We start from the raw sequence: 12,933 nt of genomic DNA on the forward strand, positions 1-12,933 counted from the left end.
GTCAAAGGATTTTTAGTACACTCTCTCTCTCTCACTCTCTCTCTCTCTCTCTCTCTCTCTCTCTTTATTTTTCCTTTTTCCTTCATAAACATTGAATTTCCATCTTTTGATATCTACCTAAGAATAACCCCCCCCTCTCTCTCTCTCTCTCTCTCTCTCTCTCTCTCTCCATAATAATTCATAAATAGTTTAACTTGATATTTCAAGTAAGGACAACTCTCTCTCTCTCTCTCTCTCTCTCTCTCTCTCTCTCTCTCTCTCTCTCTCTCTCTGTGATAATTGATAAATAATTTCACTCTCTTAAGGATAACCCTTATGGAGGATTCGCAAATGTCGCGTGTCTGCGAAAAAATCTCGTATGACAGTTAGGTCCCAATGAAAAGTTTGCATGTCTGTGAATTTGCTCAATTCCATTTGTGTAAGATCGAGGTATTACTGTGTGTGTGTGTGTGTGTACATATGTATATATATATATATACATATATATATATATATATATATATATATATATATATATATATATATATATATATATATATATATATATATATATATCTGTATATATATATGTATATATATTTATATTTATATATATATCTGTATATATCTATTTTATATATATATATATATATATATACATATACATATACACATACACATACACACACACACTGTGACTTCCTTTTCACTGTCACTTCCATTGTTGTTTGAATCAGGATTTTTCAGCAACTGGTCCTAATACAAAAGAACATGTTTTCCAAAAGATTTCAGTTCCCAACACCAAGACTGCTATCGCGTAACCCAGAGCTAGCACGATGAAGGCTGCCTGGAATTAAAAAGAAAAATGATGTTAATTCAAACAGATAAGAAAAATAACTATATTTAAATAACTAATGCTTGTGAAGCTAACCACTGGGGCCCTGGGCCGTGTATTTTATTGTTCACTGTAAAATTTTGCCAGATTTGTTAAATAAGGCAAGCAAGTGTGCACAGTATCTATCAAGGAATGCAATGATGAGTTATAAGAATGAATGATTATGCAGAAAGGTTTTGCCAGTATGTACAGAAAAACATAATCTTCACTCATCAAAAACTGACCCATTATTTAGGAGATCAGGGACGTCATACTACAAACATCCTCATGTCATCACTTGCTAACTTGCCAATCAAACTTCGACCGAATCGAGTTCCCATTAGTGTAAAAAGGAAATTTAAAGTAATTCAACAACCAGATATTACGAGGGGCTGTCTGTCCCAGTGATACCAACCTGCAAGTGCTTAAGTGTAATGGGTGTAGGTCCTCCACTGTCCAGCTCCTCGGTGTTCTTCCTCCCCAGGGCTACCTTGAGCACCTGGTCATCAGCCCATTTCATAACGAGGCCTCCCTCCGTCATGTACGATATCCTGGTCAAGAAGAAACCTTGTTGGCAAATGTCAGTGGATAGGTTTATTCCTTTTACACCATTTCCAATAATTGCACAAGGTCACTTAAGTTTACTAGAAGTTTGGTAACGCTTATTTTATCCATTTCAATGAGGCAAAGGGATCAGTTCTAGCTCAACTATTTTCTTTGGACAAGTTTTCAGGAATTCTGAAAACGAAGGCAGGGGCTGAGAGTGGTTAATACATGAAAGTTAAAACAACCAGAATAAGAATAAAGATAATCCAGAATTTAAAGATATATTGGAAATCTAAATCTGTACAGTCACATGGGTGACACGCTTTGTGATAAAATTGTTCAGGTTTTGTGCTTCTTAGACCTAGAAGTTTTTATGTCACATCTTTATGAACTCTTTAAAAATCACACTTGATTTATGAGGTCAACCGCAGTCCTACCATCGAAATTGACATAGCATAATGCTGAATTTAGATCTTTAACTCTGGAACCTGATGATTGGTATGTCTACTTTTTTCCTATTGGTGATTTTTATGTCTATTGCCAATACATATATATCCTTGAGGCCTTGCACGGGAGAATTGGCTTCCATTTAGCCAGACCAACATGGATTTTAGGTAGAGGGGACCTTACAATGGGAGACAGATCATGAGTTAACAACACAGACTGACTCTTATGGTCTCCAAGGATGTGTGTGCACGTGCGTAATTTTATTCATCCAAAAGTTATATAACCTGAGTTATACTCTCATAGGGATGGTTCAAAGAATTTGTTCTTTACCACTGAAAATTTAACTATGAGAAAGGCAAAATAGCTGAGGAATACGGTGAGCAGAGTTCAAAGAGAAGGGATGGGAAGTTAAGGAGAGAGAAATGTAACTAAAAAATAAAAATGAATGAATAGCATTAATGCAAACTTTAATGCTAATTTGAATGCGCTGCTTAGGGTACAGTGAGGCTTTCCATAATTGTTGTATCACCATTAACGTTTTTATATGAGGTCTTCCTCTATGGAGTTTGACGTGAAATTGGTTCTTTCCACTCTCCTGTGTCCAACGCTCGTCGTCCATGAACTCTTATCAGGTCTAGGTCTTTATCTATCTCCCCTTTTCCAATGTTTCCTGGGCATTGCTGCAGGTCTTTATTCGGCTGCTTCCATAACTACTGGCTTTTTGACAAACTATTCCCTATCCTTTCTTACCCCATGTCCAAAACATCTCAGTCTTTGAAATTTCAAGGTGCACAGAGAGCGTATGCAAAAGAGAGTTGTGTGCATGACTATCACCAATAATGCCCTAATTTTAGAGTCCCCCATAACACGTGACTTACATTTTGTTGAACTTCCCCATGAAGGGAGCACCACTAAAGCAAGCGAGGCCATAACCTTGAGGGTAAAAGGACTGTTTTGCAATGTGGAACTTGCTGAAACCCCTCTGGGTGGCGCGGATTCTTGAATTGAACTGAGCATTGAGGAAGATCACTTTTTTCGGAATGATCTGTAAAATAAAGTGGTTTCAGGGATCATTACAGCAATCTGTTAACGTGCATGTTACTTCAGTTTGAAGTTCGCAACTCTTTTCTGCAATCATGTTGTGTAACTGTTATGACAGAGCCTGCGTTAGACCATAAGGGCATTGTGCAAGTGATAAAGTGTCACAGATGTCACCAGAAGGAATAAGAGTCTTACTCTCTATATGACAATGGTTTACTTCTGTTAGTGGAGTGGGTAACTCCAAAATAATAGGAAAAAAGTGCAAATGAAATTTAGCGCAACAATTTTTCTTGTCCTTCTTTCTCATAATCAGCCTCTAGCCACTGAATTTTCCATTTTCCAAGATGGCCGGCAGGTCTTCAAAATAACTTCCTGTGTATATATGAATATTGACATTTACTTGTGTAATCACATTGGAATTCCTCAAGCACTTTCAGCTTATGTTAAATTATTGAAGGCAACCCTGTAAGTACTAAGGTACGTAATTTTGTTACCAGAAACATTCAAGATGGCTGTCACTAAATCCAAAATGGGTGCAAAAACCTAAAAATGGTGGCCATATTGGAAAGATGGGCTCAGTTGATCTCTTAATGACAGGAAGAATACCATACCAGTATATGAATTCACAATCATTATATGGAGAGTATGCAATTTTTGTAGGTTTATGGAATGGAAATATTTAAATTGTAGAGCAAATTTTTCCCGTGCCAAATGTGTTCCTTGTATCGCCATTTGCAGGTTTTCCCACCACCTGCTGTACTATGTCGGAAAGTTCGTGATAAATGAAATTATATTGTACTGACACTTATGAAATCACTCTAAAGATAAAAATCAATTTAACAACTAAGCTACTAACTTTGAGTGCATTAATCCCCACATGTTTAAAATCAGAACAAAATTGATATGTGATACTCATACTTCCAGAAAAATAAGTATTCCAATGTTTGAAGAATATATGGTAACGTATAGAAATCCTGAATCATTCGTCACAAAATGTGAACCACCAATGAAAGAATATGTAATCATGGTTATTATTGCATGTTCTCAAGATCTTCAAATAATTCTTGTTCATGAGCACTTACGTAAGCAGACATGGAAAGGAATAAGGGAGAACTTTGAGGATTCTTACCCTGTCAAATCCTTCGTCTGGCCCAGGGAAGAAGCTCTGGGATCTGTCTTTGTGATTGAAAAGATGCCAGATCTCCTTGTAGATGCCTTCTTTAGCCTCCTGTGAACAGTAACTTAATAGTAAAAGAACCTGTGATTTTTAAGCTTTTAAGAGGCATCTTAACTTCGTGTCAACTTAAAAGAGGTTGCTCGTTTTGCCATCCACTAAAAGAAAGAAAGACATTAAAAGTTATGTTGGAACTGACTGATTTAACATATGTATTTCTTGTCGCGGGAGGCTCAAACTGGCGTGCCCTGGTACCAGAGTCCACAATGCTTGCAACCAAAGCACAACTTCATATTTCATCTAGAACGAGATATAGAATTTGATAGGCCTATTAAATTGTGGATCTTCAAGTTTCATACCTGGCTTTACTAGAATTTAATTATTTCGTCATATCAAGTTTTTTTTTTGACATGTTCTGGTGAACAGAAATCGTGGATTGTTCGTTTTAACACTACTTGTCCTATGTGGGAAAAGTGAGGAGTTCGCCCTGATGCCATTTGCGAGGCCAGGGATTGAATGACGAGTAAACTTCCTTCCTTGTAGGAAAATAAAGACAATTACTGAAACTGTAAAGGAACATTAGGGGTCTGGTGTAATACAGAATGACTCAAAATGAAATCCTAGACCCACTAGCAGGTAATATATCTGAGGGGTGTGTTAGTGCAACTTGTGATTTAAAGGTAAGGAGAAAATATATGGCTAATATATTGCTGCAACATTATACTTTTTTAAAAGTCTAGGAGAACTCAATTACCTTGAAAAGCATTTCGAAGCTCGAATCTCCAACAGTGGCAATGGTGGCGCCCTTTTTCACTGCTTCGGGCAAATCGGTCAGATAATCGATGGGCTTCTCAAAGGCTGGAGTTACCAGCACGGCTGTGAGCGTCCCCGAGTAGAGCACTAGAGATATATACAGGTATGTATATATATATATATATATATATATATATATATATATATATATATATATATATATATATATATATATATATATATATACATAAATATATATATATATATATATATATATATATATATATATATATATATATATATATATATAATATATATATATATATATATATATATATATATATATATATATATATATATATATATATATATATATATGTGTGTGGGTGTGTGTGTGTGGGTGTACATATAGATAAGATTAACATGTTCCCTTGAAAACAATAACTTTGAATAATAAATTCAAAATCATCATGATGGATATATTTTAGGTTTATATTAATTTTAAATATGAAAGTGAGTATTACCCAAGCTAACTCATGTAAAATAATTTCCCTAGGACTTACCTAGTACGTTTAAGCAGAACAGGTACCAGCCAAGGAACGTGAATTTGTGAGCCAGGTAGCCTTCAGAGAGACAATTATTCTGGACGACCAGGCTTCTGAACATGTTGAAGGAAGAGTCTTGTAAATTGTGGTGTGGGCCAAATTCCTTCTTGAGGAACCTCTTCAGAAATAATGTTTCCAGATAGAGCACAGGGCCGATGGCTACGGTTGAGATGACTAAGCACGCCCAGACCTGCGTGATGTCTCATTCTTACTGAAAACCTCCACCATGATACCGCCCTACAAGTGTCAGTTCATGGAAGGCCTTCACAGTTTTGTTTAAAAATATTTTCGGTCAAGAGAGAATGAAAGATGAATGTGAGTAAATAAGTGGATAAATATATTCAAGCTAATATTTGGAAATGACTGTGTGGAACCACAGATGGCGTTGTCTTAATCCATTTTACACATACTCACTTACGAGCCACTTTAGAGCAAGGAGCCATGCCGGCATAAGGCCTGCGTAATCTAAACCAAGCCATGCTGGCATAGGGCCTGCGTAATCTAAACCAATCAGTCACAATGCTCCCATTAAACAAAACTCGAACGTAAAAAAAGGTGTCGATTTTTAATTTGTATGAACTTTGCTGTAAGAAGTTTACCGTCATATTAACTAAATTGCCCGCACGAAAAGAGATGTGCATAACCACGACATGTACTTTACCGTAGAGGAAAAAGGCGAGAAAGCGGCGAAGGCTCTGTTCTTTTCAGCAGGAGCAGTTGAAACCATCGTCAGCGATTCCATGAAATAAGGCCTGGTGAAGTCGATCACTGTTTCTCGTAGCGCTGAAGAAGATGATAATTTCCCTTTATTCAAGATGAAATCTATGCCTTCCGTATGCCTTATCTTTTCGTGCGTCTACCAGTAAAATTTACTATATGCATCTTGTTTGTTAAACAAAAATACCTACAAGCGATGTAAAGCGCGTTTTCCAACATCTTTAGGCACCTTACCGCCATACTGCCAATATTGGCAGCAAAACCAAAGCAGTTAATGTTCGTACTTGTGTAACAGCAGCTCAAAAAATGAACCTGACTTCAGTTTTGCATCAATATTGGAAAACTGTTGGCAGCAAGATCCCAGATGATGCTAGAAAACGTGTTTGTATGAAACCGACGTAAGATGTACATACCTGTGATGGTTATTTCACAGATGGCGATGTGAGCGTTTCTTCGGGCAACTTCCCCGATCATGCCAGTGATTGTCCCATCAGGGAGAGGACCACCCCACTTCCCATCTGCTGGTTTCATGACTCTGTACCTAAAGGAGTCCAAGAAAGAAATCCATTTCATTGCAGGAAAGTATATCTGAGCTGATTAACAGCTCTCCTACGGCTGGCCCGAGGGATTAGATTTATTTTACGTGGCTAAGAACCAGTTGGTTACCTAGCAACGGGACCTACAGCTTATTGTGGAATCCAAACCACATTATAACGAGAAATGAATTTGTCACCAGAAACACATTCCTCTAATTCTTCAATGGCCGGTCGGGAAATCGAACGCTGGGCCAGCAGCGTGCTAGCTGAGAACTATACCCACCCATCCAATGAGGAACTGCAAACATTAGTAAACTACTACTACTACCTAATGCAGAATGACCTCCCATATCTTTAAAAGGAATATCTGGCCACCAAATAAACAGAAATAGAGAATACAGTATTAAGAGACACACTCACGTGAAGTTGAGGGCGCCCCCAAGAGCGTCCATAACGCTGATGTCGATCCCAGAATCTGGAACGTAGGTCCCGTTGTCGAATTCCTTCATTCCGAAGAAGGGGCTGTTGTTGTTGGCCGTCACGGTCAGCTCTCGCCCTCCGAAGTCTGAGTAAATATCGTCCACGTCTCGAAATACCTCGAATGACAGTTGTCTGTCGCTGTTCCTGTTGGGACTCCAGGTACCGACGTCTTGGAAACTGATTGCGAATAGAAACGATCAGACATTCGAGACTAGTGGTGAGCGTCAGGGACGGTCTCGTGTACTTATTTATTACTGCATGGAAATGACTGTAAATAATGCTGGGATGTGTGTCTATAAGCTCCTTTCGCGCATGTGCAGTAAATTTTGAGGAATGCATCAAAGGCGATCGACGACGAAGAGCTGAAGATGTGAAACACGTTTTCTTGGAGAAGCTTGTTGCTAAATGTGAGAGTTGTTGCTAAGTTTTTTACTCATAATCCTATGCAGCAATGCAACGAAATTATATCAGAGGCCTTAAATACATTCTGAATAGTTGATAATAACCTGAAAATCATCTAAGCACTGATTTTGACTTAGATCTCATACATATAATATATATATATATATATATATATATATATATATATATATATATATATATATATATTATATATATATATTTTATATATATATATATATACTAATACATATATATATATACATATATATATATATATATATATATATATATATATATATATATATATATATATATATATATATATATATATTTATATATATATAATACATATATATATATATATATATATATGGGTTACCTTCAAAAAACTTTGCACTCGGTCATACCATTGTTAAAGGAATTCCTTGAAGTCTTGAAATTAATTTACTCAAACTTGTTGTCGCAGTAAATAATTGTTTATTCAACGTTCGAATTCACGTAGGAAATAATACCTTGCGTTTGATCCATGGAAAAGAGACTGACTTCCTCTTTTCTTCCCTCCCCTTGGTTCTCCCCACATAGCTGTCAGCTTTTTCAGTAATAATAATAATAATAATAATAATAATAATATGTATTTGGTAGTACTGGATCAAGGAGATTAGCTATAAGGTCGTTTATTATCAGTGTTTGAGCAAATGAGTTCCTAAGATTGCAAACTAAGAATGCAGTAACAAAGAAAGCTCACCTGAATTTTCCGTTTTTCTCTATTGTTGATGCCCGCAAGTTGTACTGACCCGATTTCGTTATTTGGACGAGGATTACCTAGAAAGAGACGTTATTGGTTCAAAGTAAGGTATCATAGATGAATACATTCAAGTCGTGTATGTTCGGGGGTATCAAACACATTATATATGCACTGACAACCCTACAAATACACATTCGTACAAACAAACGTACACGTGTATGTGTGCATATCTGTATGTGACAGAAAAAAATTCAATTTTCAAAAATTCAGATTAAAATGGCTTTGTTTTTGATAAAAATCCAAGTATCCCATCCAATCATCCTTCAGTATTCGTCGCAAGAAACATCTGCACGTTAAAAAAAATCAATCATTATGACTCCTTAAAGAAAGGGGAATCTTCCTCGACTCGACTCACCAGAGATCCTTCTCTGATGAGACCGAGGATAATCTTGGCTGCTTCTTCGTCCTCGGAGAGAACAATCCACCAGTTCGAAGGGTTCTCGAGGTTCTCTGCAGCGACCTGCGTCGTCAGCATGCATATAGAATAGGAAACTTATAATGGGGAAAGAGAGAGATAATTTATATTTAGCGGTAGTTCTTTAGCCTTTTTATGTTCTTCTGTACTTTATTATCCAACGGTATTTCATTTTCTATTAAATTCTCTCAAAAGCGCAAAATATAGTTGTTATAGCATTAAATGATGAGAGTGATAGTAGGCACCAATGTCAGATGCTGCACTACTACTACTACGACTACTAATGAATTAATAATAATAACAATAATGGTGCTGTATGTAGTTGAGCTTATATGTCACCATCGCAACTTGACGTATAAGTTCTTCGTTTCAGCTGGTAAATTATAAAGCAGCTGTCCGAAGCTCACTCATTATTCCGGTACTTTGGTAGTTCTTGCTACCATTGGAAGGAGGTGAATGGCACCCGGGGTACAAGCAGGGAATATTTATACCTGAAAACTGGTTTACAAAGGGGACGAGTTTTTAATAGTCAGCCAAATTCAGGGAGCTCGATTTGCTGCGAGTCTGGCTGTCTGACGTTAGCGCTTATTGCTTGGTGCCAGGGGACTTTGCTTGCGGCTCGAGGAGGACATCAGCTGTAGGTTGTCTCATGGGCACGATGGTGGTCGGCAGGAGGGGAGGATTTCTTGAGTAACATTTAGAGTACGTTTCCACCAAAGAATGGCGAGGGCCTCCTTGTGGTGGTGGTCCATGTTGCCGTCAAGGATTGTGGTATTCCTTAATATCTCCATGTTCCTTCTTGTGCTGTAAATGGAAGGCGATCCTCTTGGAAAGGTGAGTCATTGTCATACTAATGTAAGAATGGTGGCATGCAGTCTCGTTGGTAGACCACTCCTGTCCTCTTCATGGGATTGCTGCTGACGTAGGGGGTGCTGTTCTTCATAAGGTACTGGGCAGTCCTCCAATCCTTGAGGTCGATCATTGTGTCTGCTTAAGCAAGGGTTACATGAGCCCCTAATGATGTTCTTCTGGGCTGCCTTGTCCTTCTTATACTCCGTATTCTTGTATCCCCTGTAGAATAATTTTATGGTTCTTGCGCCACCTGTCGATCCCTCTCCCCAGCACCCTTATTACTTGACAGTAAGAATATCTGTGGTAATTAGTGTCTGGGTGGTGTGTTCATGTTTGTTGGAGGTGGCACTCCAGGAAGAGCAGTAGGAGAGAGCATGGCCAACGTAGGCATTTATTACCGATGTTTTGAATTTATCTGGGCACTTTCCATTGCCATTGAGACAAAGCCCAATGATTTTGCCATGTATTATTCAGCATCTCGCTTAAAACATGCAGAGCGAATCATTAATAAAACTTTAATAAAAATATATGAATGGGCCTCATCTGTAGGCTTTATATTATCCACACAAAAGACTCGAGTAGTAATGTTTTATAAAAATAAAAAGTGGAAAAAAGGTGAAGAAATAGATTTAAAAATCAGAAACCATGGTATACCAATTGGCCAAACAGCAGAGTTTTTGGGATTAGTATTGGATATTCGCTTGATTAAATCTAATTAAAAAACTATCAAACACTACTTGGGGAGCTGATAGACATACCCTTACTTTGCTGTATAAAGCCACAGTGTTGTCTATCATTGGCCATGGAAGCGAGATATATGGCTCAGCATCAGACAGTGCTGAAAATGGAGTTATGGGCAATAGCATCAGCCATAAACATAATTAAAGAAACCTCATGTAATAATTTTGTGATTTTTAGCAACTCTAGGAGCACCATCGAAGTTACAAACCAATAAATAACATTGTACAACAAAGTTATTACTCCATAAATTACATAATAACTGGAAAAATATAGAAATATGTTGGATCCCTGCCCATGTAGGGGTCAAAGGAAACGAACAGGCTGATAAAGCAGCTAAAGAACAGTCCATCTGACACGATCTAATGTAAATATCCCAGTCAACGATTATATAACACATATAAAAGTAGGCATTATAAACAAATGCAAAATAAATTGAATGAAGAACCTGAAAATAATAAGTTGAAGCAAATAAAACCGGGAGTTTAAAAAATGGAGTTCATCATACCAAAGAGACTGTGCAAGTAATCCTAACACGTCTCCGAATAGGACATACTCGTCTGACACATGGACGCTTAATGAGCAGCCCACATGAACCGGCTCCCGAATGCTCAGAATGCAAAGTGATAATAACAATTAAACATGTGTTATGCGAATGCCCAAAATATAACCAACATCGGTTATCAACTTTTGGAGATGGGTCGATTGGTGAAGTTTTATCAGAGTCTGCAACATTTTCAATTGACTCAGTTTTAATATTCATGAGGAAATGTATATTGATAAAGTATAAAAATTAATTATGAAAATACAAAAGCCAATAGGAGAGCTCCCTGAATATGACTGACCGATCAAAAATCGCCCCCTTCCTTGGAAACCCATTTTCGGGTATGAATATTCCCTGCATGTACACCTGGTTCCTTTCAGTTCAGCTCCTTTCAATGGTAACAAGGACTACCGAACCGCTCCTTCATTTCAGCAGGTATAAAGCTACCTGCTGAAATGAAGAAATTTATATGCCAAGTTAAGAAGTCAAAATATAAGCTCAGTGGCATACTGAGTTGCCATTCCTTTCAACGATGTTTGCATCGAAGAAGGTCTTCTCCCAATAATAGTAATAATAAAAATGCATTGGATGTTGTCTCTAGTTTGAGGGCATGATGTTTCGGTGTTCCGCCCACCTTTTCGAACACCCTGGCAACATTCCCTTTTGAACACACGAGCAAAAGGTGCCTCCTTCCCACTTGGGTGCCCGCCAGCGGAGCTTTCACGACATCGGCGAAGTCCTTCAGGCCAGAAGAGATCTCCGTCACTGTGACCTCGGTCCCACTTCCTGAGTACGACTTCAAAAGGTCGTCCACGCCTGAAAAATGATGTTTATGAGATTCTGGTCAATTTAATTCCAAGTTTCAGAATTCTCTTCCCAATTTCGTTTCCCCAAAGCTCAGTCACTTGACGTCAACATCAATCAGCTTTGATGTTCAAGGCATAATTATGTGCCTGGGAATTTTTTTTTTCCATGTTCCCTGACGATTAGAATCTCCTGTTATTCAAGAGCCAGGTCTTATGATCTACCGGGATTACGATTCCTACTTTTCAGTTTTCTGTAAAAGAAAACTATGGAGGTGGCTTTGTCTGCCCGTCCACCCTTTTTCCGTCTGCCCTCATATCTTAAAAACCACTGAGGCTAGAGGGCTGCATATTGGTATGTTGATCACCCACTCTCCAATCATCAAACATACCAAATTGCAGCCCTCTAGCCTTAGTAGTTATTATTTTATTTAAGGTTAAAATTAGCCATAATCGTGCATCTGGCACCGCTATAGGTGCCAACAACACAGGCCACCACCGGGCCGTGGATGAAGGCTTCATGGACCGCGGCTGAGAGTTTCATGGGCCGTGGCTGAGAGTTTCATACAGCATTGTACGCTGTACAGAAAACTCGATTGCGCCAAAGAAAATTCGGCGCATTTTTTACTTTTTATTTGCTCTTGCTTTCATGGTTCTCCTTTGAGCTGAGCTAGGTGAGTGTATTAGGTTGCCAACAATATCGGCTTCTTTAAAAGAAGTACATTTCCCTCATTTTAACCACATGCCATGCATTAAAGAATAAAAATAGATTATCATTCAGTGACAAATGCCTCATTTGAAATGGGCGTGAGGCAAATTGGTCAAAAGGGGGCGCGCTGTCTCTTCCACAGTTCTACGGGAAATACGTGAACAGGTCCCCATAGATAACCAGGTTCCATGGGCTTCATATTTAAGCTGGCAAAGGAGCATAATTCATAAAATTAGGGACTTTGGGCTACTCTGGGAAGCACTAGAGGGACCTGGCAAGACCAGGCATTAAAGATTCCCTTCGTCAATCCCGGAGGCTGTTTAAATCGAATCATTTTGATTTAGTTTTGGAAAAAGACACACAGCATGGTTTCTGCTCTAGAAAGCTCCTTGAAGATAAGGAATCCATCCTGGATTTTACTCTCAGCCACCGAAGCCAAGGATGGATTCGGTATCTTCCAGGAGTTTTGGAAAGTAGGAACTTTGTTGTGTAGTTTTTGAAACCTAAGTCAAA

At 38.2% G+C, this 12,933-nt stretch overlaps 2 protein-coding genes across 6 annotated transcripts in view; one reads left to right on the forward strand and one right to left on the reverse strand.

Moving 5' to 3' along the window:
* The window catches only part of IFT43 (intraflagellar transport 43), a 184,481-nt gene that overhangs the window by 14,041 nt on the left and 157,507 nt on the right, over nucleotides 1-12,933 (forward strand). The window lies entirely within an intron of this gene.
* LOC136847937 (glutamate receptor ionotropic, delta-1-like) lies at nucleotides 713-7,325 on the reverse strand. Its single transcript, XM_067119956.1, has 9 exons — nucleotides 7,093-7,325; nucleotides 6,550-6,677; nucleotides 6,081-6,202; nucleotides 5,378-5,609; nucleotides 4,816-4,961; nucleotides 4,017-4,115; nucleotides 2,725-2,891; nucleotides 1,269-1,404; nucleotides 713-826 (listed from the first exon to the last, which is right to left on the reverse strand). The coding sequence occupies exons 1-9, from the start codon at nucleotides 7,179-7,181 to the stop codon at nucleotides 713-715; spliced, it is 1,233 nt and encodes a 410-aa protein (XP_066976057.1). The 5' UTR covers nucleotides 7,182-7,325.

Source organism: Macrobrachium rosenbergii, chromosome 18, assembly GCF_040412425.1.
Source record: "Macrobrachium rosenbergii isolate ZJJX-2024 chromosome 18, ASM4041242v1, whole genome shotgun sequence".
NCBI classification, from domain to species: domain Eukaryota; kingdom Metazoa; phylum Arthropoda; class Malacostraca; order Decapoda; family Palaemonidae; genus Macrobrachium; species Macrobrachium rosenbergii.

Coding starts and splice junctions, on each gene's coding strand:
- LOC136847937 (XM_067119956.1), bottom strand. CDS start 7,181: ATGAAGGAATTCGACAACGGGACCTACGTTCCAGATTCTGGGATCGAC. Junction 2,892..4,016: donor CAGACGAAGGATTTGACAGG/GTAAGAATCCTC, acceptor TTTATTTTACAG/ATCATTCCGAAAAAAGTGAT. Junction 827..1,268: donor TTACACTTAAGCACTTGCAG/GTTGGTATCACT, acceptor TTTTAATTCCAG/GCAGCCTTCATCGTGCTAGC.